Here is a 27,993-nt window from a genome sequence, read left to right on the forward strand (position 1 = left end):
CACTCTGAATGGAATCACGCAGAAACAGTCAGGCAAGCCCCAATGAAAGGACGTGCTGCAAGCCAACGGGTCGGGACGCTTCCAGGATGTCGATGTCATAAAAGAAAGCAAGGGGCTGAGGAGTTCTTCCAGATGATGAGACGGAAGCGGGCCAGAAAGGCAACGCAGCGATCGTCCCCGCATCAGAGCCTGGACTGGGGGACAAGTGTCTGCAAGGGCGGTGTTGGGACAACTCGCAACGTTCGAATATGGATTGTAAATTAGATAGTAGTCGCGTAGGAACGTTAAGTTTCCTGATTTTGATCATCGCACTGTGATTCCGTGATTTCTCTGTTTTTAGGAGCGGCACGGTGAAGAATTGAGGGCTAAAGGGCCAGGGACACCGGGGGCGCCAGGGCCGCGCGTGCATCAGTGCCCGCCGCTCTGAGCCGGGCACGGGAAGGGGTCAGCCTAGGAAACCGAGGCGGCGCGCCCTCGGGGCACGAACAGAAAATCAGCGGTCTGAGGTCACGGAGCCGACGGAAGGGTATTATTCCTCGGCGGCGGGGCGGAGCGAGTGGAGCGATGACCGGGGCTGCCCGCCGCAGGTAAGGCGACCGAGACGCAAGCCTGGCGACCGCCCCCGGGAAGGCGCAGGCAGGGGAGAGACACAGGCCGCGGCACAGGCGAACCCGGATCTCCACCGGGGAAGACGAGGAGTCTCGCCCCGCTCCACACCCCCCACAGACCTCAGTCCCGACGGGACAACCGAGGAAGCACTGAGTAACGGAGCGCGAAGCGGGCCACATGCGGCACGCCCACCCCCCGGCCTCCCAGCGTGAGGATCGCGCGAGAACACGCCTTCCCGTAGCTCCGCCCCTGCTCTTTCTTTGTTTCCTCGTCCGGTGATCTCGCGAGAGCTGGGAGGCAAATATCGCGAGCGCGGAGTCGGACCGGCGCTGCGGCTCTCGCGGTGTTTGCGCGAGACTGCGCCCTTCCTTCCTCCGGTCCCAGTCGGCTGTTTTCCTCCCCTTCCCCGGCCGGCCTCCGCTCCTTCTCCGCGGCCCCTTCCGCGGGCTAATATGGTCGCCGGAGATGGACGTCCCAAGTGCAGGTCAGTGCTGCCCGCCACCTGGGCTCTGGCAGCTGCGGGCGCGCGCACCGGCGCCGGGTCCCTGCGTGTCGCGCGTGGAGTCTCCCGCTCGGCGCGCGGGCCTCGGGCTCGGGTCTTCCCCGGGCCTGCTTGCCGGGCCCGCTCCCCGCCGCCTGGACCCCGCCGGCTTCTGCCCGCGTGAGGGGCAGGGCGGCCCGCTCGTTAGACGGCGGGGTGGGGGCGGGTCTCCGCGGCCCTGGGGCGCGTGGGGAGGCTAGTCGGGACCGGGCGCCGGCGGGACAGCCCCCGGACCACGTACCGCCGCGCGGGCCCCCTCCGCGTCCCCCGCTCTGCGCGTCTCCGCCCCGGGCCGAGGGCCCGCGCAGAGCACGGGAGGCGCTGTCCACCGAGGCCCCCCCGCGCGTCCGGACCTGAGGCCCCACACGGCGCCGCCGTTCGGCTTCGGTTCGTGCAAAACCACGAAGACGCGTGTGTTTTCGGAGCATCTGGCCGTTTGCCCGTCCGCCCCTTCCAAGGTTGTTCCCTGTGAGGCCCTCGGCCGGGGCGGGTGTCATCTGTCCCCGTCGTTGGACGCTCTGTCCGCATCTTGTCTCCTGGTCCTTTTTTTACAAAACCAGGCCCCCGACAGCACCGTGGCGTTCTCGAGGGGCTCGGTCAGGGCCTCCGAGCCCGCCCGCCCGCCATCCCGGTCGTTCCCGCACGCAGCCGACTCTGCTGCCGTGTAGACCCGCTGAAGAGTCACGGTTGAGAGCCGGGCTGTGCACTTCAGTGGCCACCGGCCTCCTGTGACGATTTCCATTGCAATTAAATAAAATTAAATGGAAACTCCGTGCCCCAGGCGCTGTAGCCGCGTGTCAGGAGCTCGGGAGCCGCATGTGGCTCCCCGGACAGGGCCCGTAGGGACCGTTGTTATCGTTGCAGAAAAGTCTCCTGATTCCCAGGTATCTTTACTTTGCAGAAGCTCCTGTGTCACTGTGCTGAATGGCAGTGTAATTTTTATTTTTTCCAGGTCACATCTTTGAGGACCTTATTGAAACACTGAACGACAGCTCACGCAGGAAGTTCTTCAATGTACCTAAACTTGGAGGCGCCAAGTATGGTAATGTTGCTTGAGTTTTCCTGGGTGTGTTTCGTGTCTAATAATAAAAATGCATTTGTCCAGCTGAGCTGAAGAAACATCTGTTCCCACAACGTTGTAACGGGTCCAACTACACTTACCTCTTTAACGTTTTAAAATCTCCTCGTGGAACAACTTGTGTGGGAGAAAGATGGAAGCCTAACCCTTCTCGTATACAAATCTTAGTTAATTCAGCAATGATTCTTAACCCAGAGAAACTACGAATGCAGTTAAAAAAAAAAACAAAACACCTGACTGATGACATTCTACAGCAGTTGATCGTACGTTTTCACTTTTTAAGTAATCGCGCCCGCGGTTCTTTATCTGCCGTCCTTGGACTAGGAGTCCTCGCCGGCCCGCTGGTGTGAGTTCTCCTCCAGGCCGGGCTCGGCGTGCCCGGCCAGCACACCAGCGCTTCTGGCAGACCTTCCACTGAGGTCGCAGAAGAGCGGACTTGGCTGAACCCAGCGCGTTGGACGGGAGTCTTCACTTTGCTGACAGTTGAGTGACTTTTTCAGCCAGGCCTGTGAAGGAAAGGCCTGTTTGGAAGAGCGCTTGTTATTGTCAGGCCTTTAAAGGCGTCTTGAAAAGATAAATGTCAAATACGTTGCGGTCAATTTTGGAGGGAGGTTTTGTAATTTTTTTGTTTTTCCTTGTAGATTTTGTTGGTCTTGAATATTCTAGATTGCCACAAGCAGTGTTTTCTCATCATTGTGAGGAGAGTTAGATGTTTTGGAGTATCCTAGAAGAGCCTTGTCTTAGAATTCTGTTGCCATTCAAAAACAGTTTACCAAAATGATTGTCTTTTTCGTGATCTGGAGCCACCTGTCTGGCACTCCAGTGCACTGACTACAACCTTAGAGATTTTGACTCATTCTTTTATGAAGATCTTTCAGTGTGAAAGTACACTTCTTTCCAAAGAGGGGAGAAATTACGGTCACCTGGTAAGAGAGACTTTTCTGCGGGAACTGGGACTTGGGTTGATGTTTACCCTGGTTAGTCCTACAGGAGAGCCAGGGCTTGGCTTTCCAAATATGAAAGAAAATCCGTATTCAATATTTTAGGACAGTTTTTGTGGTTTATAAGAAATTAGATTGGGGTTGAGAATCACAAAAAGACTAGAACATTCAGAGAACCCAGAGACCAGTTCATTTTTGTGCTCAGGTAGAAATACACGTAAATGTGCTGCTTTAACAAAATGCAGTACGTATCATGTGTAACCTTTTTATGTAACATCTTTCTGTGCCACTGAATACAGGCATCCCTTGGTTTCTGAATGAGGCAGCGTGAGTTGTTAGAAAGGGGGCTTGTCTTGCTTCTCAGTGCTGCACAGCGCTACCTGTGTGAATGCATCCGGGTTTAGTTAGACATCTTTGAAAATTGAGGTGGTTACTAATTTCTTCCTAGTTATAAGTAAAGCTGCTCTGCATGTGTAACATTTAAATTTTGATGTAAACTTACGTATAGAGTTGTTGGGTTCAAAGTGTGCTATTCCCTCTTCTTTCCACAGACATTTTTCTTTTTATACTTTCACTGTATGTATATTGTCTGTTCCAGTTTTTATTCTTGAATCTAAGGAACAGAAACTCACTTAACTCAGCACCCTAGTAAAGAAGACGTTGTTGCGGTTTCATGATGTCCAAAGACAGGAAGAAAGCAGTCAGGCCTCGTGGGAACCAGAATTGCTAAGCCAGAGTCTGTTCTGCTTGCCACTGGAAGGCTACCCGGTCTCCTCTTTATGTGTGCGTATCAGCTCTCCAGTCCTCTCCCTGCAGCCCACTTTCCTTGCTCATTTTGGGTAGCGCCCCCCACGGCCACCGCCTGCCGTTCTTTGTGGGCCGTGATTGGCTCAGCAGCCAGGTAGACTGCGCCTCTGGAGGAACCTGCTGGCTGGGCTCGTCAGGTGCCCGTTGCTGGTCCAGTTATCTTGCTGGAACGTGGACACGAGTCTGAGCTTTTCGATCTGGTCTCTGCATGGGCTCTGGAGACGATTGAGCTGGATAAGCAGTGAAGTAGTTTGTGATGTTTACACACAGTCCGTGACTTGGTGAGGATCCCCTTTACCTGACACGGTTCTACTCCATGGACCGCCATGCACTCGCCAGCCCTGCACATCCTGTCCAAGGGTCGGTCGGCTTTAACTCTGCTTTTGTTGACCATTTCTGTTCTCGATGAGGCCTTCGGTAGTGAAGAGCAGACCCCCACTAGGTCACGGGAAGAAGATTCACTGTGTGAACAAAGCTCCCAGACCAGTGGAATGTGGCTGCATCTTGTGAAAATGGCGCATGGGCCAGAGGTTAGGGAGCTCTTTATTTTTCCTCTCGGGGCTTCAGTTCCCCCACCCCACCCCTCGGCCCCTTCTCTCTCTCTGCTTCGTTGCAGACAGACCTCTGCTGCTAGCTTCATATGTGGCCCCTCACAGCATCTCTACCCCTAGCTTGGCCCCAGCACCTTTCTGGTTTGGTCTGTGCTGATCGCAGGTTCCTGAGTGACGAGTTGATGGTCCCAGAGTATTTGTCGTCACCAGACTGTTTGGCCTTGACCTGCCCAGGGTTCGGTCTTGCCGCAGTGCTGCAGGCAAGAGTGATGGGATCCTGGGAGCTGCGTGCCCTGGTCGTGGTTTGGACCATGTGAGCCGTCAGTGCCCGTTGCACGCTTACCAGGGCGCGTGAGAGGAGTGTCCGCGCCTTCGTCAGTATGGTGATAGATTTTCTGGTTTCCTCTGTGTTCTTGTCAGTCAGTGGGGAACAATATCGTAAGCAGGAGTCTGTTTTCTCTTTTCTGCTTTAGACTCTGGCGATACATATTTTTTTAAAGGCTGGAGTTCTTCATTGGAACTCAGTGCCAGCCAGCCTGGAGCTGGTGGACGTGCCTGCCTTCCAGGGCTGCGTGTCGGCTTTTCTCCCGGCTCCTGGCCTTGAGCAGGGTTCTCGGTGGTGCCGCGGCTAGAGTTCTGGGCTAGAGTCCTGGCCTAGAGCTGGGACGCGTCCCCATCCCTCCTGCAGTGTTCAGTTTATGTGGAGCCTGCTTGCCTGCTCACTGTTCATGCTGATACCGCCTGTGGGTAAGTTCCCCGTCTGGAGTTTCTACAGAACCCTTTTGCATGATCTCTTTGTCTTCACTGTTGCTTTGTGGTTGGCAGGGAAGATAGTCTTATCTTCACTTTGTAGAGATGAGGAAAATGAGCCAAGAATCTTAAGTAATTTGCTTAAAGTCACATGCCTTCTGAGTGAGGAATTTGGTCTTAGACTTCTATCTTCTGATTTTAGGCCAATACTTTTTCTCCCTTGATACCATTCTGTTTCCCAGGTTAATAATGGCAGTAATAAAACTGCCTGTGACTCCTGATTCTTCCCTACATCCGTCCTGTAGGATAAGCTCTGTGATCCTCTTGGCAGGGTCCCACTGCCAGCTGCCAGTGTCGTGAGTGCTGGGGGAGAGACTTCCGAGGACCACAGGGCTCACACACACAGGAAATGGCCCTGGTTGGAACTGTGGCAAAATGAAGGGGTATTCCTGAATTGTTTTTCCAGAATAATTAACCAAGTACAAAGTTAACCTTAATGTATTTACTTCTTGGATATTTTCCTTGTCATTATTTCCAGGTGTTCTATTAAAATATTTTTATCCCTGTAATTCTTTTAGGTTTTAAGGACTTTATTATGTTTCTGATTGACGGCAGGGTGGACATTCATATTCAGACAGCTACTGTTGGTTGTGACGGCCTCAGGGCGTGGGTGCGCAGATGAGTGGTGAAGCAGGAGGTTTTGGGGGCAGCTGGCATCCCCAGCTCCCCGGAGAAAATGCAGCGTCTTGAGTCACTTCCCGAAGGTCACCCTTGATAGTAAATAAACAGCAAACGCAGACTCTGAGTCTAGTATTTCTGATGAAGGTCTTTATGCTCTTCGCTCACTTCATTCATGTTTAGTTGGTGTGTGAGAATTTCCAAGCATGAAAGGGAGACTAGTATAAGAACCCTCCATGGATTTGTCAGCCAGTTACCAGCATTTTGCCAGTCTGTTGCTTACGTACCCCATTTGTAAACCTGTCAGTATATTTCAGTATACATTTCTGATGTTTGAAAGACTTAAAAAACTTCATAATCTCAGGATTTTTTTATACCTAACAAAATTGACAGTAACTGCTTAGTATGATGTAAAACTCAGCCCATATTGGTCTGTCTCCGGTTGTCACATAAACATATTCCGCAGTTAGTTTGGTGGCCATCTCCAGACGGGATCACACAACGTTTGGTGGTTACGCCTGACAGGCTCCTGAAAGCTGGGGCAACCGCTGCTCTCCTTTCCCACGCCGGTCTCTCTGGGGAGGAGCCGGGTCCTGGCGGCCTCCTCGTGGCTGCGCTTGGCCGGTGCCCTGTGCCCTGTCTCCTGCTGCCTGGACGTTAGAGCTGGAATTAGATTACAGTCACATTCGCTTAGGCCTGTGTTTATCTTTGCTGTGCTCCCTGTCCCATCCCGAGGCATGTCCCGTGTCCCGCTCAGGTGACACTAAGTGGGTGTGGTTGTTACCAACTTGTGCGCCCACCAGAGGGACCCTTCACGCGTCACCTCGTGATTTCAGCCCCGACTGAGGACACAGTCTAGACCCCCTGTGCCCTTGGGGCTGCCCGTTCTGATTGTCTCGTTATATTATTTCTTCCACATTGATTAGCTGTGACTCCTCAGGAAGGGGGAGCTTTCTCCTAACAATGTCATTACACCTGTACTTTTTGTCAGACTGGCAAAAAGGATATTTTTTGGTCTGCCACAGAATTTTAATAATTAGTTTATGTTTACCAGGAGAAGAAAAAGGTTGAAAATCACTCGCTTAAGGGGACGTCTTCGGTTTTGTATTCTAATTTTCTGTGCTTTCCCATTTTCCTGTGTCTTCCCTGAATGTTGATTTGTACTTGGTCTTATGTGCCCAGAGCAGCACAACTCTGAAAGTTTTGTCTCTGCTTTTCCAGGGTCCTGGCTTACGTATAGGAACGTCAGATTCATAGAAGTCCTGGTGTTAATGTGACTGGTGTTTTTTGGGTTTACTAGACTAAAACACTTTTACTTGGAGTGCATCTGTGTCTTTACCTGTTCTCTAGTGTGATCTTTGCACTGCGTGGTGCTGACTGCCCTAATTAATGGTGGTACCTTCTCTCGAATCAGACGTCCTGCCTTACTCAATACGGGTCCTGCTGGAAGCTGCTGTGAGAAATTGCGACGGCTTTTTCATGCGAAAGGAGGATGTCATGAACATCTTAGACTGGAAAAGCAAGCAGAGCCGAGTTGAAGTGCCCTTCTTCCCCGCCCGCGTCCTCCTCCAAGACTTCACGTGAGTTAACAGGCCGCTCAGTCCCCAGTGAATTTTCAGAGCTTTCTCTTCTAAAATTCCCTCATGGTTGGCTCCATGGTTTGTTTTCATTTTGAAAATTAGCTCATAAGTCTTTACAGAATTGCCCTTTCTAAACTGAAGCAATTCTTTAAAAATCAGGCCCTGTTTCTTGTACCATTTATTCCAGACCCCTGTTGGGTAACCTCATACTTGCCTCTGCCGGCTAATAGGCTTTCCAGCTTCGCATCAGACTGGGCGGCCTGCCTCCTCACCCGGTCCTTCCCAGGCCTCGTCCGTCACAGTGAAGGCACTAGGGGTTGCTCCTGGTTCTTCTCTCCCCTGCACCCGTAGCCCAGTCCGCTAGCAGTTGTGTCAGAGCCCCCTTTGAAGTGTGTCCGCCTCCTCCACTGCCGGGCCGGTGCTGGCCCGTTCTCTCCTGCCGTCCTCCTTCCCTGGGGGCCCGCCTCCCACTGGCCGGCTGTGGTCTTTCCCCACGAGATGAAGGTGTTATTCAAGGCTGTACCGTTCCCTTGCAGACCAGTTGGCTTGCATCACACTTAGAATAAAATCCAAAGTCTTCCTGAGAGCCTTTGCCTGCCTGGGTGGCCGGGGTTAGTCATGAGCAGAGTTAACCTTGGCTGAGTTGGGAAGGAGGTGTAGCCGTCAGCGAGGCAGGGGAGCGTCCCTGTGCCCCACACAGGTCTGGCTTTGGGCCGCTGCCCCCACCTCTGCTGCGGTTCCGCTTTCGGCGCTGTTCTGTAATCACGGCGCCCTCGTCCCCGCAGAGTCCCTGAGAGTGGGAACTACCCGTGCCGTGGTGTCCGGCCCACGGGAGACCTTGGGTAACCGCCGGGGGGACAGCGGGCTGGAGACACTCAGATGTGTGGCGTGGGTCACAACTGAAGGCAGGAGAGACTCACAGGCGGGTCCCCATGTTCTCCTCCGCCTCTGGGCACTCAGTTCTCAGATGCCGTTTCATGTTAGTTCTCGTTAAACCAGGATACATCTAACTTTGGATGGAAAGTACATTATCAAACGTGAGCGCAGACCAAAAAGGGGTGCTTTTTAAGTACAGAAATGAGCAAATGCATGTTAATAATTTAGAGCATGTGTTAAAGAACAACTGGCACTGTAATTTGATCGTTTTCTACTTTGTAGTGGAATTCCGGCGCTGGTGGATTTTGCTGCTATGAGGGAGGCGGTGAAGACTCTTGGAGGCGACCCTAAGAAAGTCCATCCTGCCTGTCCGACGGACCTCATGGTTGACCATTCTTTACAGATCGACTTCAGTAAATGGTACTTGAGGACACATTTTGCAGCAACAGCCGTGCAGGCTGGCTGACGGCCGGGCCCCTGGAAGTGTGTGGTGTGGTGGGAAGGAGGTGGAATAAGTCGGGCCAGGGCCTCCGTGTCGTGTGGATGAGTCATGCAGAGAGACACTGGGGAAAAGTTGGTGTTGGTCAATTTTTTTTTAACTCAGTCTGAATTAGAGGTATTTTCACTTTTGTATATTTCTGCTGCCATTTTTGATAAAACCGTGTAGAAGTCTAGAACCTGCTTCTTCGGAGTACCTCTCTGAACACAGGGTTCATTTTCCCCTGAAGGAAATGCTTTAACGTCCTTTCTGGAGAGAATCTGAAGATGTGGGCCCTGTGTCTTTAATCGATTGGTGATTGAAAGCACTGAGCTCCTTGAAGCTCTGTTTCCCTCCCACTGAAATAAATTTCCATACTTAAAAGGTCCCTGTGGCCACGGTCAGCCTAGAGAAGACATTGTTCACATTCTCCAGAGTCTGGGAGTAAGGCTGTGGTTTGTCACAAGTCATGAGTGCGTTTGCCCTCCAGATGAGAATCATGACTCTGAGCTGCTTTTAAGTTGTTAGATGACAAAATCTATTTCAGGACTGGCTAAAAGTTACTTAAGTTGTTACAGAAGCATATGAAAGTGACTTTTGGGTGCACTTAGAATTATGTTTTCATCTTCCTAAGTTTAAATGACCTGTTTTCTAATTTATATTTTATTTATCTTATTTATTTGATGATGATGATGATGATGATAATTTGGTAACCTGAAATTTGAAATCTGAGTTATACGATATGTCAACAGTTACTTCCAGAGAGCATTGCCAGTGTGTGCTTTCTGAAGCGCTAAGTTTCCGTCACGTTTGATTGGTTGTTTCCTTTTTTGGATGATAGTGCAATACAGAACGCTCCAAATCCTGGAGGCGGCGACCCGCAGAGAGCAGGAAAGCTCTCTCCACTGAAAGCGCAGCCCAGGAAGCCGCCCTGCAGAGGCCAGGCCGCCTGCCGAGGCTCCTGTGACTCCGGCGAGCTGGGCCGCAGCTCGGGACGAGTCTCTTCGCAGATCGAGAACACACCCATCCTGTGTCCTTTTCACCTGCAGCCAGTGCCTGAGTATGAGACTGTCTGTTCTTTATTTTATTTTTTTAAGATTTCATTTTAGAGGGAAAGGGAGGGAGAAAAAGGGAGAGAAACACCCATGAGTGGTTGTGTCTTGCACACCCCTAACTGGCGACCTGGCCCACAACCCAGGCCTGTGCCCTGACTGGGAACTGAACCGGCAAATCCACTGAGCCACGCCAGGCAGGGCTGTGAGACTCTTAAACTTGGGTCATGCCCTCGCTCCCTCCCCGTGCCTCCTGCTACTCTGCGGTCCTGCCGACTGCTGGGTGATGCTCTGCCCTGCATTTCCTTAACTCTTGTTCTGTCCCCCAGGAGGAGAGCCTTAAGGTTTTCCTGTGAATTATTTTTTTCTTGATTAATGCAGTTAGAAAAATTTGTATCTGAAACTGAACTTTTATTTTAGTGACTCTGTAGCATTCACGTGCTCATTATTCACTAACACTACTTTTGTGAGTTTCCTGTTTGTGGTTCTAGCTTGTTCCCTGCTAGGAGACTGCTTAGGTTTCCTTACCGCATGAGAAGTCTGTGTTAAGAATAGTCCCACTCTCCTATGTTTTTAACCTCAGTGGGCCCTTCCGGGTGAGGGGTGGCCTACACGGAGCCCTGCAGCGCACTCACCTGCCTAGAAAAGGACTCGATTCCTAGGAGTCGGTTAGATTTCCTAATCGGTGATTTTTCAAAATGAGAAAACAAGTTTTTTCAGTTGAATTTTTATATGCTCTAAAAGTCATTCTTGAGAGTTCTGTTGTTTATCCCATTGTTTTTAGACTGTCAAAAGTTTTTAATAAAAAATGACTTAAACTTTGTAAAGTTAGAACTTAACACATTTAAGACTTGAAAAGCTAAGAATAACATCCACACACCTTTCATCGTGAGTGCTGAATAAATAATACACTAATTCATTCCCCCCGAAACTGGGTCTCTCAGGTCCTGTGCAGCGTGGTGGCCTCAGGCCCTCTTCCTTCTAGGAACAGGGATTCACTGTGCTCTGTGGGCTGACTTCCATCAGATGACGACAGTCCTATGTAATCGTCCTTATTCCTGCTGCCTTGTGTCGTCCTGATGGTTCGGGGCGTGTTGACACCTGAGACGAACATGCCTTCCCATGCAGAGATCCATTTCCAGAAAAGGAGGATTTATTCATTCAAAATCATTGCTCTTTTTGGTTGTCTTTTTCTAACTGGCAGAGTATGAAGTGCTAAGATGGTATATTTTTATTTCTAAAAATCCAATTTGGTGTAAATTTCCCTTTAATTTGGACTCTAAGGACAGAGTAGTAGTAATAGGTTATGTTGTGGTCTCTGGCTGTGTAAAAATAAAAACTGTGTGCAGTAATGGGTCTGTGAACTGTATTAATAGACTCAACCAAATTGAGGGTAGAGGTTGAGCACATGTATGAGCTAGTAAAGGCTGGGCACTTGGTAGCCGTAGGTGCTGCAGGAACGTGGCGTGGTCAGAGTGGCTTCAGAAAGCTGTTCCCTGAGGTCCTGAGACAGCCCCTGAGATGTGCCTGGCTTCAGATCATCACTCAGCAATGATTTATTAACGTAATCTTCGTTTAAAAAAAAAGTTGACAATTGAACAGCTGTAATTATCTGGACGCTGGAGGATATGTATAATTTAAGTTGTATTGATGTTCAGACAACACATAATCACCAGCTGAGCTGGCAGGTAAAATAACTTAAAACTGTTAGTAATAATTTTTTTAAAATCGAGGTAGATTGTTTTTAGCTCTTGAGTCAAGTAATTCACATTTATTTATAATCCATGTGAACGGCTACTTACAGATAAAATACACTCTTCCAGTGGGGTGAGATGAATGCAAGATTTTGGCAAGAAGCTTGTTTTAAACTGTGAACTGATGTCACACGCCTGTCACTGCCCACAGTGACCACCAGCGCCCGTCCCTCTTTTGGTGTCCCTGGCACAGGGGTGCCGGGTGGACATGTCCATGCTCACGGCTGCGTGAGCCACCCCTCCTCCTTCCTTGTACTGCAAACCCCAGCATCCATCTTATTTCTAATACGGTTCTGGTCACGTCTCAAGTAATGCACGTTGAGTGCAGTTTGCGACACTGGTTTGGATGTGGCTTTAATACACCCAGTAAAATAACGAGTCCTGCTGTGGCTCAGTGGATTGAGCGCCGGCCTGCAAAACAACTGTCGCCGGTTCAATTCCCAGTCAGGGCACAGGCCTGGGTTGCACGTCAGGTTCCCAGTTGGGGGCGCAAGTCAGAGGCAACCACACAGTGACGTTTCTCGCCCTCTCTCCTTTCCCCTCTCTCTAAGAATATATAAACAAACATAATTTTTTAAAATAATGAGTCCTTGCCGTGGCTCTGTAGTGTGTTACTTAGAGCCGCACTTCCTTGTTGAAAAGAAGATAATGGATTCTGAGAAGCCCAGTAAGTTGCTGTCCCAAGAATTTTAAAAATGTGCGTGTGTGTGTGTGTGTGAACGAAGATGTGGAAACAAGGCAGCTCATTTCCATGATACATTTAACGGCAGCTCTTCTTCCTTTTAGACCTGAAACAGTGTTAAAAAATCAAGAAGTAGAATTTGGCAGAAATCGCGAGAGGCTTCAATTTTTCAAGGTATGAATAATTTGGGAGACATTTTTATATTGAAAATTATAAAATATTGGTAGATATGGCTTTGTATCTGAAGCGAGTAGCTTTGAACACTTGATAGACCCCTTTTGTTCCTTCACAAAACCAGTTACTGGACACCCCGCGTACAAAACCATTCGAGAACAGGCTCCAGTGCCACGGAGCTGGGAGGGCGGCCCTTCCCGCCCCTGAGTTCTGGGGCACCGTTGGAAACGACCTTCATCTGGGTCGTTTGACGTAATTTTGTTTTCATATGATGTACTAATACTTGGGTTTCTTAAATGTATACGAAACCTAGTGGAGCTCCAGAGTGTTTCGGAACGTGGCTCTGATCCCGCCTGGAACTGGAATGGCTCACCAGGTCAACTTGGAGTACTTGTCGAGAGTGGTCTTTGAGGAGAAGGACCTCCTCTTCCCGGACAGCGTCGTTGGCACGGACTCGCACATAACCATGGTGAACGGCCTGGGGATCCTGGGATGGGGTAAGTAAGTGGCCGGTGCACGTCCTTCTTCTTGGCAGGGGCTGTCAGGGGCGTGTGAGAGCAAATGGCGGCTCTCGATGGCCCCCGGGAGACTCCGTGTCTGATAGCAGCGGCCACAGTAGACCCGACCTCAGGGGCTGGCCCGTTGCCCACGCACGCCCTTGCAGGCGCGTTCATCTGCGAGTGCACGTGTCCTTGGCGCCGGGCAGACACCCTACGGCCCTCACGGGTGCTGTGGTGACTGGCTTTCTTGTTCTCCTGTCTTTGCCGTGAGGCTGAGCTTCCTGAGCCTGACGGGGCCTGGGTTCCATCCACGTATCAGTGCCCTGCGTAGCGTAGTAATAAACACTTCATGTTCACTGAACTTCATATCAAGGTAAAAATCAGGTTTTCAGCCACGTGAGCGGAGTCGTTCTCCCAGGAAGACGTGGGTTCCGTGTGCACGGGAGTGGCAGTGGGCAGCTCTGTGGCAGAGGGGTCAGGAAGCGCCGGGACGTCGCAGGCTGAGCCGCGCTCCCCGTCAGGGCGCTGTGCTGACGGCGTGTGGCTCCCCTCTCCCCGCAGGGGTCGGGGGCATTGAGACGGAGGCGGTCATGCTCGGGCTGCCCGTGGCGCTGACGCTGCCGGAGGTGGTCGGCTGTGAGCTAACGGGCTCATCACACCCTTTTGTGACATCCATAGACGTTGTCCTTGGCATCACAAAGGTATGTTCGCGTCATGCCCCCGCGTAACCTGGCGCCCGAGTCCCCACGCAAGCAGGGGCCCCCCCCAGGGCACCACGTAGTGTAGCAGCAGCAGCCGCGCGCCAGCGCCTGCAGGGCCCTTCGTGGCGTCATCGTTCCCTCGACATGTTAACTCATTTGTTCCCATCCCAGGCCTGTGAGGTCGGTACTGTCGTTGGGGACCCACTTCCCCATCTAATTCTGGGGTAACAGACACAGGAAGACTGGAGGACGGACCACAGGGCCGGGCGGCGCGGGAAGCGGCGGCAGGCGCTCTAACCCCACAGCCGGGCCCCGAGCCCTCTGCCCCTCCCGCCTCCATCGGCTCCGTGAATATCTCCTTTTATACTAATTGAATCGTTTGCCCTTTAGAAACTGTCGCTCTACCACCTGATAGTTCAAAAGTAGCCCCTGGAAATGGGACGGCCACACTTCTCTGTTGGCCGTTCTCCCGCCGCTTCAAACGCTGGCTGCGCGCGGGCGCTCTGGTAACAGCCCTGACCCCCGTCCTAAATTTCTGGTGCTCGCTGACCGCACCGTACTGCTCAGGCCGCGCGTGATCCCGTTGGGTCCACATCTGACCACCGCGGGCAGACTGGTCTGAGGGCCTCCAGGGGTCTCTGCAGGGAGAGAGCATGGTGTCATCTCCCTCTCAGCAGGTAGTATTGATCCTTCTTCCCTAATTAGAAAAGCATTTGACATCTTACAGAAGTGATTGATTTGATGTGTGGGACCAAAGGTCAAGAAGTTAAATTGAGAATTACAGCGTTATTCCTAAAGGAAAAGGCACATCACATTATGTTTTTAGAGAAATCGATTCTTCCCTTTAGGCATCTTGACAATTAATGCTGCTTTTTAGATCCCTCCGGCTGTGTTTGAAAAAGAGTATTATATGTCTTCTTGATATTTTGACTTACTGATACAAAAATTAAATTTATTATGCTTGCATTTATTGAAGATTATATTTGTTAGAGGTCCTTTTCTATTCATGATCGTTATAGGATTAATCACATATTTTTCAAAGTATACCTCGTGGTTCCTCATTAATTTGGCAGAAGCAGCAGCTTGGTATATGTAATGCGTCTTGTGTTCATCCTCAGAAAATGACCATGAATATAAGGAGATGTCTTTCTTGTAAAAAGAGGAGCCGTTTGGGCCGAGTGACCCCTGGCACTGCTGCCACCGTGGGTGGGGGACGGTTTCATTCTCAGGCGCCTCCCCCGCCTGTCCCTGCACCAGCCTGAGGCCCTCGTACCAGCAGAAAGGGGAGCAGCTGTGTCGGTTCCTGGGTAACTAAGAAAAACGATTTTAGAAGGAATTAGGTTTGAGGCCACATGTTAAGTCCTGTCCAAAGGGGATTGACCTGCAGTGGATATTGCTGTGAATGTTTGGACCAGTAGTTGGGACTTGAAGACATTTTAGAGCCAGGATCTAACCATTCGTACCCACAGTGTGGTCAGTGTTCGCCCTCAGCAAACCCAGGCTGCCCCCGTGGTCCGAGAAGGAACAGGGGAGCGTCACATGGGGGCTCTCGGCCACCTGGGGCTCTCACACCCGTTCTGCCGCCCTCCTCACTGCCTGCTCCCCCGAAACTGCCTGCAGCGGCGTGTGAGCTGGGGTCCCCGGGAGCCGCAGAGGACCCTCTGATGCAGGGTCGCAGCACAGGGCGCGGCCTCCAGGGTCCCTGCCCATCTCGCTGCTGACTGCGCTTCTCTGTGTCCCTTCCCACAGCACCTCCGGCAAGTGGGAGTGGCTGGGAAGTTTGTCGAGTTTTTTGGAAGTGGAGTTTCCCAGTTGTCTATAGTGGATCGAACAACAATAGCAAACATGTGTCCAGAATATGGTGCTCTCCTCAGCTTCTTCCCTGTTGACAATGTGACGTTAAAACATTTAGAACACACAGGTAAGAAGCTAGATCGTGGGGGTGAACGTGTTACATTTCCGATGTGTCTCATACCCTCGACGTCATCTTACTTTGGAGCAGCAGCTTCCGGGTGACTTTTGATCGCATCAGCCCCGCAGATCCTCCTCTCCTCTGACCCACTCAAACCGCTGACCTCTGCCCTCCCTGCTCAGGGACTGGGGTACGGGGCGGGCGCACTCTAATGCTCACTGCTGCTCCCCCACATCAGGAGCTGAGAGGCCAAGAGCCCGAGCTCTGGGGGAGGGCGAGCACGTGACGGTGTGGGAAGCGGCCCCGGCCAGGGTTACGCGTGCCAGGTCTGTTCTGTAGCCTGATCAGGAGCTCTGACCCTCTTCTGTTGACTGTTTACTTTAACGTAGAAACTACCTGAAAAACGAGACCATGTTCATGTTTCGTAAGGCCCCTGTTGGAGAAGAGGACCTCCTCCTGTTTGATGCAATTGCCAGTTTCAGGAGGCCACTGCTCCAACCAGAGGTCCACTGGGGGCTCCGCTCTAGTCCTTGTCCGTGTGGGGCAGACTCCTGGGAGCGGGCGGGTCAGGTGGCGAAGTGGTCCTGGTCGTTTGCAGCCTCAGGGAGCAGGCCTGTGGCGCGGCGCGCCCTCCGAGCTGGGTTCCCGCCGGGTCAGCGCCGAGGAGGGAACGGTCAGAGCTGCCTCGGTCCTTGCGCGTGAAGATGAGGTGACGCAGGGACAGCTTAGTATTAGTGATCTTGTCTGTGATTTATTAACTTTTAAAGAGGGAGCTACTATGTGGTTCATAAACTAGAGATACTCATAAAGGGTAAAGTTTTTACTACCTTTTAAGAATAATACCAAGTCCTAATTTGTAAGAAATGGAATCTGAGTGCTTAGTAATTTGTAATATGTGTTTCTTGCTCATCATTGGAATTCAGTACCCTTACCCCAGAAGATTTCAGAATTTCTTACTGGATTTTTGTTGTTTATCTTTTTATTTTTAGGTTTTGATAAAGCCAAGCTTGACTCCATGGAAACATACCTTAAAGCTGTGAAATTGTTCCGAAATGACGAGAATAATTCAGGAGACCCTGAGTACTCCCAGGTACATACAGAGGAACCCACTTAGTACTGGGGGTAATTCTGGAGCCTGGCCCCCTGGGTTTCAGTCCCCGCTCTGAGATTCCTTAGCTGTGTGACCTTGGGCAAATTGTCAAGCCTTCTGCCTCAGTTTCCTTTTCTCTAAAATACGAAGGTGATGTCTACCATATTGGATTCTTCAGAGATTAAATACAAAGTTATTAAAACAGTTTTTGGCACACAGTGAGAGCTCAGTACATGGTAGCTACAATTATTATTTAACAACTGTTATTTGTGACCCTGCTTTGATTTTATTAATTAATTTTACATAGACATGTATTACAGTGAAGCCAAGAGAAGAGAGGTCTTTACTGAGCCCACCTGCACCATCACAAGGAGGCGCAGGGGCGGGTGGAGGCCCAGCGGCAAAAGATTTGCAGCTGGCACGGCTGCTGCGCTGTCGGCAGATGGCCGTGGGGACTGTGTGTGTTGGTGGGGAGAGGGCCGTGGGCGTGAGGAGATCCGTGGGGCCTGCACAGTGGCCGGGGTGGTGACTGCATCCTCGGCTGCTGGTCCTCCCAAATTTCCATGTTACGTTTCATGACTTAAATGGGGTTTTTAAATCTTCAGTGGGTGTGTCTTCACCATTACAATAAATTGCTCTCAAACCTATGAATGTACTCATTCTGCCTCAGAAAGCAAGGCCAGAATTGGAGTCCGTCTGTGTGAATCCTGACCCATTTTCTTCCCCTTTTCTCTCATTTCCTAGGTGATCCAGATTAACCTGAGTTCAATTGTGGCGTCTGTCAGCGGCCCGAAAAGACCGCAGGATAGAGTGGCTGTGACCGAGATGAAGAGTGATTTCCGCGCCTGCCTAAGTGAGAAGGTGGGTCCCTCCCCGTGGTCGCTGTGCTCTCGCTGGGGGCCACCCGAGCACAGATGTGCGGGGCGGCCCCTCGGTGGGCTTGTTCCCAGGTCCACGCCGAGAGTCAGAAGTGGATCATGTTTATTTAAATTAAAATTTAAGGTAACAAAACTGAAGCTACAAATTTAGTTTCTTAGTCACGGTAGTCTCATTTCAAGGGCTGCAGCCCTTCCATCAGGTGATTTACGTTGTCACAGGAATTTCCGTGAGATGGCAGTGGTCCTCAGCCTTTCTCCCCTCGTGCATCAGATGTTGCGTATTTTATAAATTCCTGTGGCCCAGCAGCTGGAAATCGCCGCTCTAGGCCCTTCTTGACGTCCCAGACGGGGAGGAAAACACTGCCTCCCTGAGAACTGTGGCTCCACTCTGTCACGTCCTCTGCTCTGAGACCTGGTCACTGGCTTCCTTAACAGAGCTATAGCCGTTATCGTGCCTTGGTTTTCCTGTTGCGGAAAAAGTCGAGCTTTACGGTCATAAAACAGTGTAACGAGTTCCCACGTACCTTCAACAACTGCCAACTCTAGCAAATTCTCCCCTGCCCGCAGCCTGGCACGCACACACGATCATTTGGAAGCAAACATTCAGGGCCATTTTTAATACGTTCGTTGCATCTCCGTAAGAATTACCGCAAGCATGAGCCAGGCGAGAGCTGGGCGCCGCGTACCTGGGGCCGTGCCGCCCCTGCCGCAGCCGAGCCACAGCTGCAGGGATCGCGGGCCGTCACCCTGTCACGCGCCAGCGACCTGCAGAGTTGCCGACCGGTGGTTTTTCCAGCCAGCCGTTTTTTCTGTGTGTGTGTGCAGAATATTCACCGATACTTGTGTGCATGTTTCTGTAGCTTGGATTCAAAGGCTTCCAGATTGCAGCCGAGAGGCAGAAGGACGCCGTTGCTCTTCACTACGAAGGCAGCGACTACCGGCTGTCGCATGGGTCCGTGGTCGTCGCCGCCGTCACCAGCTGCACCAATAACTGCAACCCGTCCGTCATGCTCGCTGCGGGTGAGTGGCAGGGTTCGTTATGCCTCCTGTCCTGTTGCCTCTGCTTCTGAGACGATGGGTGAGCATTGGTGCCTGTGATTGACAGTGAGGACTTTCTGAAATTTTAATTAGGTCTTAAGGAGCTTAAGTTTTATTTACGGTATCAGGTTCTTTTTTATTAACGCAGAAGGCACATTATTTTAGTATAACTTAGATGTCTCTTAGTTTTATGTCATTTCTACTTCTGTCAGCGTAGAAGGACTGTCCGTTAGCAAGCCTTGTGATAACCTGCTGGGCGCCCCCGTCGCTGTGCAGAAGGGCTGAGCGGGCCGCGGCCTGCCAGCGCCGTCCCCGGTGTGGGCGCGGAGCGGCCGGGCGTGTGCGCGGTGCCGCGCCGCCAGGCTGTACCTTACGTGCAGCGTGGGGGCTAATAGCCCTGCTACAGTTCCTCCTTCTAAAGGAAAGAAATAAAAAATGGACCAAGTGACAGTAAATTTATGAATTTGGACCTTTACCCTAAGTGAATTGAGATCCGCCTGTTTAAGAGAGCCTTTCTTGCTTCCCATTTCTGTAGCGTGAGGGAGACGCCACCCTAGTAATTACTGTTTGTTTCCCGTGCAGGCCTTTTGGCTAAAAAAGCTGTTGAAGCTGGTCTCCGTGTTAAACCGTACATAAGAACGAGTCTGTCGCCAGGCAGTGGGATGGTCACACATTACCTCAGTGCGAGTGGAGTGTTGCCGTACCTGAGCCAGCTTGGGTAAGTGACAGCCCGCCGCTGCCGTCGCTGCGGGCTCAGCGGTGAGTGAAGCTGCTCCCAGGGCCTTCCACGTGTGGAGGGAAGAGAGAGTACGCCTGGTTCTCGTGGCTGCCCTGCCAGTGCCCTGCAGCTGGGGCGACCCTGGCCCTTAGCCGCCGCCGTCTGGGCATCATCAGGGTGTGACGCGGTGTGCTGGCTGGAGAAGCGGACGTGACCTCCGGTTCCAGGAGTGAAGGAGCAGAGACTGCAAAGCCACGGCACCGTGGCAGACAGTCCGAGGGTGGTACCAAGGAGTGTGTGCTTCCCATGGGTGGTGTAGGTCAGTTTTCAGGAGATAATGAAATCTTGCAGGTTGTACTGTTGACTGAGGAAATCGTCTTACTTGAGGTCTTATGAGGTTACTGGGTGTATTTAGCATAGGTCTCTGAACTTCGGAGAAAATAACGTTCGCAATGCTTATGTACGCTAAAACATAATTGATGCTAACCATGTTTTCAGTGTCTACTCCAGACATAATCTTACGTAAATCATCAATTTCTTTACAAGCCTGTTTTATGTATTCTTTTGGATTTAGAAGAGTAGCTGAAAGTAATTTTGTGAATTCTATGTATAACTTTTTAGTTTTATCATCTTGGAATTCTTGTCAGGGACTCTTGCCTCACTTGGTTGAGAGGGGAACGATTTACCCTATCAGAGACATGTCACAGTGCGTCTTCCAGATTAAAGCCAGGTCTTCTTGCTGCTTTACAGCTTCAGCCCCTTTGGAAGGAAGGACAGGTTCCATGTTCTAAATGGCCATGGTGTATTTCTAGCAAGGAGTGTCTGAGGAACATCGTGCGGTGCGGTAGATCCTGTGTCGGGTGGGGTTAGGTCCCACCTGGGAGCAGCCGCAGTAGCCATAGGTTCTTCCGAGGCCTGCGGGCGCGGGGGTCCGTCTCCACGCTCAGAGGCTGGGGGTTCCCAGGCTGGCGAAGGTCAGTCCCTGCGTCAGCCTGTCCCCCAGTGATCTGGCTGTGGGGGGTGGGGGGGGACGAGGTTAGACCTGCCCTTGCCTTGCACGCATTGTGATGCTCTGCTCAGTCATGCTTATTTTCTGAATGCAGGTTTGAAGTTGTTGGCTACGGCTGTTCAACGTGCGTGGGGAACACAGCGCCCCTGTCAGAGGCGGTTCTGAGTGCAGTGAAACAGGTACTCCGTGCCCACGCCCCGGGCTTCCTAGCGGCGTCTTACTGTTTGGTCACGGAGGACAACGCTGATGTGTTCGCACCTCTGTGGTCTTTGCATCTCCGGGGAAGAGTAACTTGCCAGGCTTGGAACAGTGGGGAGAGTCTTTTTTTAGGGAGTTACCTTAGCTCCTAGGATTAGTAGCCTGTGCTTCCTGATTGGTAACATGCTTATTAGTTCCTTTGTCCTGAGACGTGTCGTACTGAGATTGCTTTATGATTGTCCAGCTTGGTGCCCTCTGTGGAATGGAGTGTATTTGTGTGTATCTTTTCAGGGCGACTTGGTCACTTGTGGAGTCTTATCTGGAAACAGGAGCTTCGAAGGTCGTCTTTGTGGCTGTGTGCGTGCCACCTACCTCGCCTCCCCGCCCCTGGTGGTCGCCTACGCCATCGCCAGCACCGTGGACATCGACTTCCAGACGGAGCCTCTGGGTAGCTTTTCCTTTGTCTGGGCGCTTATGCACCTGTGCACAGCTCTTCTGCTTGTTACACGTTTGTTACATTTCGAAATGCTTCTTAGACCACCCATTCTTTGCATTATTTCAGAAAGTCTACCTTTGTGCATAGTTACTAATTTCTGTGTCATAGGGAGAATATAGAATGAGCAAGTAATTAGTTCTTCCAGCTGCTTAAGCAGAGGTACTCAGCTGATGAATAATTTACTTGGCTTCTTTGAAAAGGTGTGAACACCTTGAGGGAGTTATTTTTTATACTAAATCTCATTCTTTAATTTTTTAACCAGGTACCGACCCCACCGGCAAGGATATTTACCTGCATGATATTTGGCCTAGTCGGGAAGAAGTTCATCAGATCGAGGAGGAACATGTTGTATTATCCATGTTTAAAGTGTTAAAAGAGAAAATAGAGGTCAGAATCTCATTTGTTTCTGAAATAGTTAATAAAGTGACAGTGTTTATTTCCTACATCTTGCATTCTGAATAGGATAAATTCAGGTTACATTAATTTGAATACACATTTATGAAAGTGATAGTCATTTTGTATCTGGAATCTTAATATCAAGGAATAGCTTAGAGTATTAGAATTGACCTTATTAATACTTACTAGAAATGTATAGCAAGCGTTTTATATACTTGGCACCTTGAATATGGATGCACCTCATTGAAACTGCCCTCGTCACTCATTTAAATGGTGCAAAAATCAAAAGAAATGAGAGAGAACAATGAAATGCCTTTCCCAGCCATCTACTTCACTTCCTAAGAGGTGGCTGACGATGTCATTTTGTTTCTTAAGCGTGTTCTAGAGATGTGAGGACAGAAAAAGCATTTATTCACTTAACAAATATATATGGAGCACCTACTATGTGCTGGGCAAGTATCTGTGAATAAAGCACAGAATTCTCATGGGGAGAGGCAGGCAGTGAACAGTTTGCAGAATCATTAGGTAGATTACACAGCATGTTCAGTGGTGCATGCTGTGGGAAAATACAGACCGGGATAAAGGTACGAACTGCAGAATTTGGGCAGTAAATTGCAGTTCTGTTTGGCTCGGTTGAGAACATGGCCCTTGTGCTAAGTTTTGAAGAAGGTGAACAAGTGAGTCACATGTGGACCGTGAGCAGACCTTTGCAGGTGGAGGGAACAGCGTCGAGGCCTCAGGAGAGAACCTCAGGGAGGGCTGGGTGGTGACGACAGCGCAGGGAGCAGGGGTGGCAGCAGGAAATGATGTCAGAGGGGCGGACCAGGGCTGACGGAATCTTGGGCTGTTGCGCAAGTTTGGTCTTTGACTGGGGGTGGGGGGGTGATGAGGAGGGTCACTGTTGGAAGGTCTTGAACAGAGGAGGGTCCTAAGAGGATCACTGTCTCTGTATGAAGTGTGCGGGGCGGAGTCGGAGCTGCAGGGCCCTCAGGGGCCGGGGCGGTGGCGGGCCGGCCCACCGTGATGTGGGACAAGTGTCTGAACAAGGCAGAGTAACAGCGGACGTAATCTCTCTTCTGCAGTGTGTCTAGATCTTCCTAAATTCTCTAGTGGTTTTTTTGCAGGGGAGTTCTATAAAGTCTTTTATTCGCAATTTATGTTGAATCTTAACTTTCAGGGTGTTTCGGAAAGTGTGTTGAGCTGGCATTTGATGAACAAATCTTTATTCCTTCTAAAATGTCATGATTTTTTAGAATAGTGATCTTACCTTTCTTTTTCCATTCTAACCTAAGTACTGTTTTATTCCCTTGATCATGTTCATAAGCCTCCTTCTGACTCCACTGCACCTTTCTTTTGGTTCTTCCTCACCCCAAACCACACTCACAGACGGGAGGTAAACGGTGGAATTCCTTAGAAGCACCAGACTCAGATTTGTTTCCGTGGGACCTAAAGTCGACTTACATCAGATGCCCCTCCTTTTTTGACAAGCTTGTAAGTACAGTAGTTTTCCTTCATTTTTTAAAGGTCGTTATGAACCAACGAATCTCATGAAGAGTTAAATGCCTTCAACTTCCTTTTACCTTTTAGACCAAAGAGCCAGGTGCCCCCCAGCCCATCGAAAACGCGCACGTCTTACTGCACCTGGGGGACGCGGTCACGACCGACCACATCTCCCCTGCGGGCAGCATCTCCCGGAGCAGTGCCGCTGCAAAGTACCTGGCAAACAGAGGGTGCGCTCTGGGGGCGGGGCTGGTCGTGCCCAGGGGGTGCACGCTGTCCTGGGGGTCTGGTGGCAGCGCCGTTGGCTTGAGCAGTGCCCACAGGACCTGTTGTCCCTGCCTTTGCTGGTAACTTCAGAAACTGAAATTGCTATTTTAAGTAGAGCCCCTGTAATCTAAATAGAGACCTGACTGGAAACAGGGTTTTTCTTTCCCGGTGCTACTTGATTGCTGGTTTGACCCACCAGATAAAGGCTGACAGTTGGGTTCTAACCGTCCTCCTGTCGTTGGAGTGAGAAATTTAGGTGTGTCTTGTGGACTCTTTTAAGTGTGCATCCATGAGGCTAGGCCTGACGTGCATCGAATCCGAGACGGGTTTCATCAGGCCACTAGATCTGACACGTGGTCCTAAGAGCGCGGGGCAGAGTGGCGTGTGAGGTGACAGCACAGAGACGGGTCAGCACCGCCGAGACCCAGACACCACGCGGTCAAGTGTGAGAGGGGGCGAGAGAGGGTAACACAGAGATGGAAGGAGAGCAGCTGGATGAATTTACGAACCACATTCGGATCGTGATCTGAGCAAATTAACAGCAGGAAAGGAGGGAGAGAATCAGGGACACTTGGGTGCTAACTGGCCGTCTGATTCTAAGAAATCATAATTCCTGTTTTGCTTTTTTAAGGTAGTCTTTTCAGGAGTCCATATCTTTTAGAGAAACATGCTAAATACGTGCAGCTAAAATACGGTCTCTGAGCGCCCTCCCCCCCGGGGCATGCCCTGCCTTTCCCCGGCCCTCCTCTCCCACCGGCGAGCTGCCTGCGCCCTTCTCTCCCCTGAGCCCGTGGCTGCTGCGGCTCACTTCCACCTCTGTGACCTGCGGAATAAACTTTCCCTTATTAAACAAACAAAAACAACAGTATCTGAGGTTGCTTAAAACACTCTCATAGGCGATGATAGGAGCCACAGCATTCATGACTGGGTTAGTCAGGTCAGTGCTTGGGTTTCTGGGCATTCACTGTTCTGTTTTCTCCACTTCTGCACGTGCTTGAAGTTTTCTTTAATACAAAAGGGTTTTCTAATAAGCTGTACAATTCAACAATGTGTGATTATTTTCCGTCTAAAATGAAAACGGGCTTTTACTGCTGTCTTGTAGCCTTACCCCTCGTGAGTTCAACTCTTACGGAGCCCGGAGGGGCAACGACGCGGTGATGACCAGGGGCACGTTTGCCAACATCAAGCTGTTTAATAGGTTTATTGGAAAACCGGCTCCCAAAACAGTTCATTTCCCGTCGGGGCAGACGGTAAGGATGTACATGAAGTATTCGCACAAGTGCTTAACTAACTCAGAATTTGTATTAACAGTTTCTGTGTTTGTTTCCATCCCCAGCTGGATGTCTTTGAGGCTGCAGAGCTGTACCAGAAAGAGCACATCCCTCTGATCATCTTGGCAGGAAAGAAGTACGGGTCAGGAAACTCACGGGACTGGGCTGCCAAAGGACCGTATCTGCTGGTACCGATTCTTAAATCTTCCCTTTGTAAACATTTGCCAGCACCACCGTATCAAACTTCATTTTACTCATTTGGGTTTTTGTGTTTGTTTGGTTCTCATAACATTTGTAGGTTTTTAAAAGTGATCTTACATATTTTGTACTAACCTGGTTGCATTAACCCTCTGCATTTGATCGGACCTTTATCAGTCTTATTGGAGGAAACCAACATGGTAGACGGAAAGGATTGTCTGTCTTAAACTCTTACTTTTTGATAATAATAATTTGTACCCACTGGTGGTTTTACGTGCCCCCTTTTCATTTAATTTTCTTGGGTTTTCTCAGTCGGGGTTAACACTCAGAGGTGGGAGCCAAGTGTTACTTGAGGAGGTGATGATGCCTGGCTTGCTGCCGGGAAGACGTGTCTCCTGCGACTGCTTCTCCGCCGGCGAGAACAGTCCCGGGACAGGCCGTCTGCCGTCTCAGACTCTTGGGTGCTGCTCTCTGCAGCTGGAGCTGTAAAGGGGCTGCCCGACCCCCTCACAGCTGTCATGTCTGTACAGACGTTATTCTTCTTGAATCTTTCGCCTGCCCCTAAAAGTGTAAAGTCCGCAGAGTTGTAGGAAGAAGCCAGATTCGCTCGTCTTTCTGAGATGTTAATTGTAAGTATTGTGAATATTAGCTATAGGTGTAGGTTTTTCTTTTTTCTGAAATGTTTTTAGCTTTTGTTGTTTATGTTCTAGGCTCTGCTCACATAGCTCGTGATCCCTGACTGTTCATTCAGTTAGATATTAAACAGATTGGGAGGTCAGGTGTAGGCCGGGTCTGGTCGGCCGGCAGGCCTTGCTGGCAACGATGGCGTGGCTACTACGGTTTTCACTGAGAGCCAGCCTGCGTGTCAGGTCTCTGAGTGTTCCTCTGAGGCCAGGCCGTTCCTTTGAGGATGGGGACCCTTTCAGGACCCAGGCTTCAACATTGCCCTTGTTTCCCAGGGTGTTGTCACCCAGCCTTTCCTGTGCCCAGAGTCCTCAGTCTGGAGCACCCACTCTCACTAGGGGTGGCATTCCCAGGGGGCAGAATCCGTGCTTGGTGTTTAAAAGTCTTAATTATTCCCATATATAAAGTATAAATGTACATGTAGTACATGCACAGGTTTGTGATATTAAAAGTTTCAGAGTGGGCCATGAGGAAGGAGATGTGACTGGGGGACATGCCTTCAGGGGGGGACAATAGGTTTTTTTAAGCTGAGAAACATGGGTCTAGCACCTCTCTAGCCTATTTTCCCCAGAGAACAAACATTTATCTCCTGGGGCAGACCGACCTGGTGTTCATAGACTTCTGACCAGCACCCGGTGTTCTGGGAGCCGCGGCCTCTAGGTCGCCAGCCTCTGCGCAGATTCTTTGTTGTAGGTGGACACAGACCTGCTTGGTATCACTGTCTAGTTTCAGTTCATTATCCTGTAGTTTTAGCATTGTCTCCTCTCCTAAACACAGAATCACTCATTCTGATCCCTTTGTTTCTTTGGGATTATACCTTCTCAGTTCCTTTATTCTACTGGCATTTCGAGAGGGCGTGTTGATGAACACATATGTTACAGCCGCCCCAATGAAATGGAAGTCCTGAGCCCTCTGTGGGGTTCAGGCAGCTGCTCCATTTCCAGAGTTCTCAACCGTGTGTCGGGACTGGCAGGACTGAGCCCTGGAGGGCAGAGGGACAGCTAGGCAGCTACCTTAAATACAGAGAAGTCTATAAAAGACTTCTGTAAATACTTTGGAGCATTAGGTTAAAAGTTTCTATAGAAAGTCCACAAGTAGAATCTTTTTTTCTTTTAAAATGCTTAGTAAAGCAACTTTTCTGAGATGATTGAAGGAAATAAATGCATATTTGTTACAGGGAGTGAAAGCAGTTTTGGCTGAAAGTTATGAAAAAATTCACAAAGATCACTTGATTGGAGTTGGCATAGCTCCACTTCAGTTCCTCCCGGGAGAAAATGCGGATTCCTTGGGCCTCTCTGGCAGAGAAACATTTTCTTTAACATTTCCCGAAGAGCTGTCTCCTGGAGTTACGTTAAATGTGAAGGTATCTCTAAAATTCTCAAACATATGACTGTACTGTGTGTTCAAATAGATGTTGTAAGCTGACCAACAGCAGTGGCTGTGGATTGCATACCGACGCCAGTTGGGACGTGAGCGAGTGCGAGGTGGCTGTTTCCTGCCGGTACAGGCCCGAGCCCGTGCGGTCAGCTGCCCTTCCCGCTGCCAGCCCTCTGTTCTGGTCTCGCTTGCTCCAGGCAGGTGGACCACTCCAAAGGGCAGGCAGCGTGGAGCACTCTGAGCTGGAGTAGCACAGACTTTACGACCTAGAAACCAGGAGAAGGGTGGCAGGTACTCTCCGCAGTGAATGTTTAATGTAAAATGAACGTGTGCAGTGAGTACAACTTCCTGATGGAAAGGTCAGAATCTAAACGACTGAGCGTGCTAGGTGGTACGATGCTTATCACTGAGACTTAGGGACGAAAGTGCCATTTTCCCCTGCGCTGAGAAGCCCATGGTTGGGGGTGTCGGGGTTTTCAATCAGGAGAAAGACAGAGTCTATGGCAGTGACAGTCTTTGTATCTGAGGACAAGTGGTCTTGACCACCAAGTGATCCTGTGGTGATTTTACCGCTCATGAGATGTTTTTCTTTGTTTCAAGACAAGCACTGGAAAAATATTCAGCGTGATTGCTTCATTTGAAAATGATGTGGAAATAACCTTGTACAAACATGGAGGATTATTAAACTTTGTGGCACGAAAATTCTCATAGTATCTAATCACCGTGGATACCTTTCCAAACTGGTAACTGCAAACCAGGCCTTTTGTGCTGGACCCAGGAATCTTCACTGTGGAGCTGCAGATAGTCCTGGACGCTCACTTATCTCATCCATGGGTGTCATGGATTATGAATCACATCAGACAGAAATGAAATCTTCTTGATTTTAAATAATATACGAATGGTGCTATTAACATTGCTAAAACCAATGTGTGACGTGTGTTGTGGAAGAGACCGGTAAGTATGGGGGGCGTTTTATCAGACCCTTTTGTACATAAAGGCAGAACTTGAGCTTGTGTTGAAGATTCTTACATGAGTAACCTTCCTGAAGTTGTTTAGTTTTGCATCTATAAAACTGTATACGACCGTTTGTTGGTTTAAGAGTAGGAGATTAAAACATAAGAGGCCAGGTTAGACTCTCAAATTGCGGAAGTGGGAATCTGACTTGCAAGTGGACTTCCAAGATACCAATCCCTTTTCAGAGTTGTGCTG

The 27,993-nt window shown here is 50.2% G+C and overlaps 1 protein-coding gene across 1 annotated transcript; it reads left to right on the top strand.

Moving 5' to 3' along the window:
- Positions 1-952: 952 nt before the first annotated feature.
- On the top strand, positions 953-27,871 carry IREB2 (iron responsive element binding protein 2). The gene is made up of 22 exons (XM_090263638.1): positions 953-1,093; positions 2,103-2,192; positions 7,370-7,535; positions 8,694-8,831; positions 9,731-9,949; positions 12,482-12,551; positions 12,865-13,048; positions 13,613-13,752; positions 15,502-15,673; positions 16,654-16,754; positions 17,499-17,615; positions 18,493-18,652; positions 19,253-19,388; positions 20,492-20,576; positions 20,887-21,043; positions 21,354-21,478; positions 22,874-22,978; positions 23,075-23,217; positions 24,357-24,504; positions 24,591-24,713; positions 26,585-26,770; positions 27,385-27,871. The coding sequence occupies exons 1-22, from the start codon at positions 1,075-1,077 to the stop codon at positions 27,493-27,495; spliced, it is 2,895 nt and encodes a 964-aa protein (XP_090119764.1). The 5' UTR covers positions 953-1,074; the 3' UTR covers positions 27,496-27,871.
- Positions 27,872-27,993: the final 122 nt, after the last annotated feature.

The sequence above is a fragment of the Furipterus horrens genome, unplaced genomic scaffold (assembly GCF_987537825.1).
Source record: "Furipterus horrens unplaced genomic scaffold, mFurHor1.1.pri manual_scaffold_16, whole genome shotgun sequence".
In the NCBI taxonomy this organism is placed as follows: domain Eukaryota; kingdom Metazoa; phylum Chordata; class Mammalia; order Chiroptera; family Furipteridae; genus Furipterus; species Furipterus horrens.

Bases quoted from the DNA above. Each gene is read 5' to 3' on its own strand.
- IREB2 (XM_090263638.1), top strand. The intron at 8,832-9,730 runs GTACTTGAGGAC...TTTGGATGATAG, and splicing joins CAGATCGACTTCAGTAAATG to TGCAATACAGAACGCTCCAA. The intron at 17,616-18,492 runs GTGGGTCCCTCC...ATGTTTCTGTAG, and splicing joins GCGCCTGCCTAAGTGAGAAG to CTTGGATTCAAAGGCTTCCA.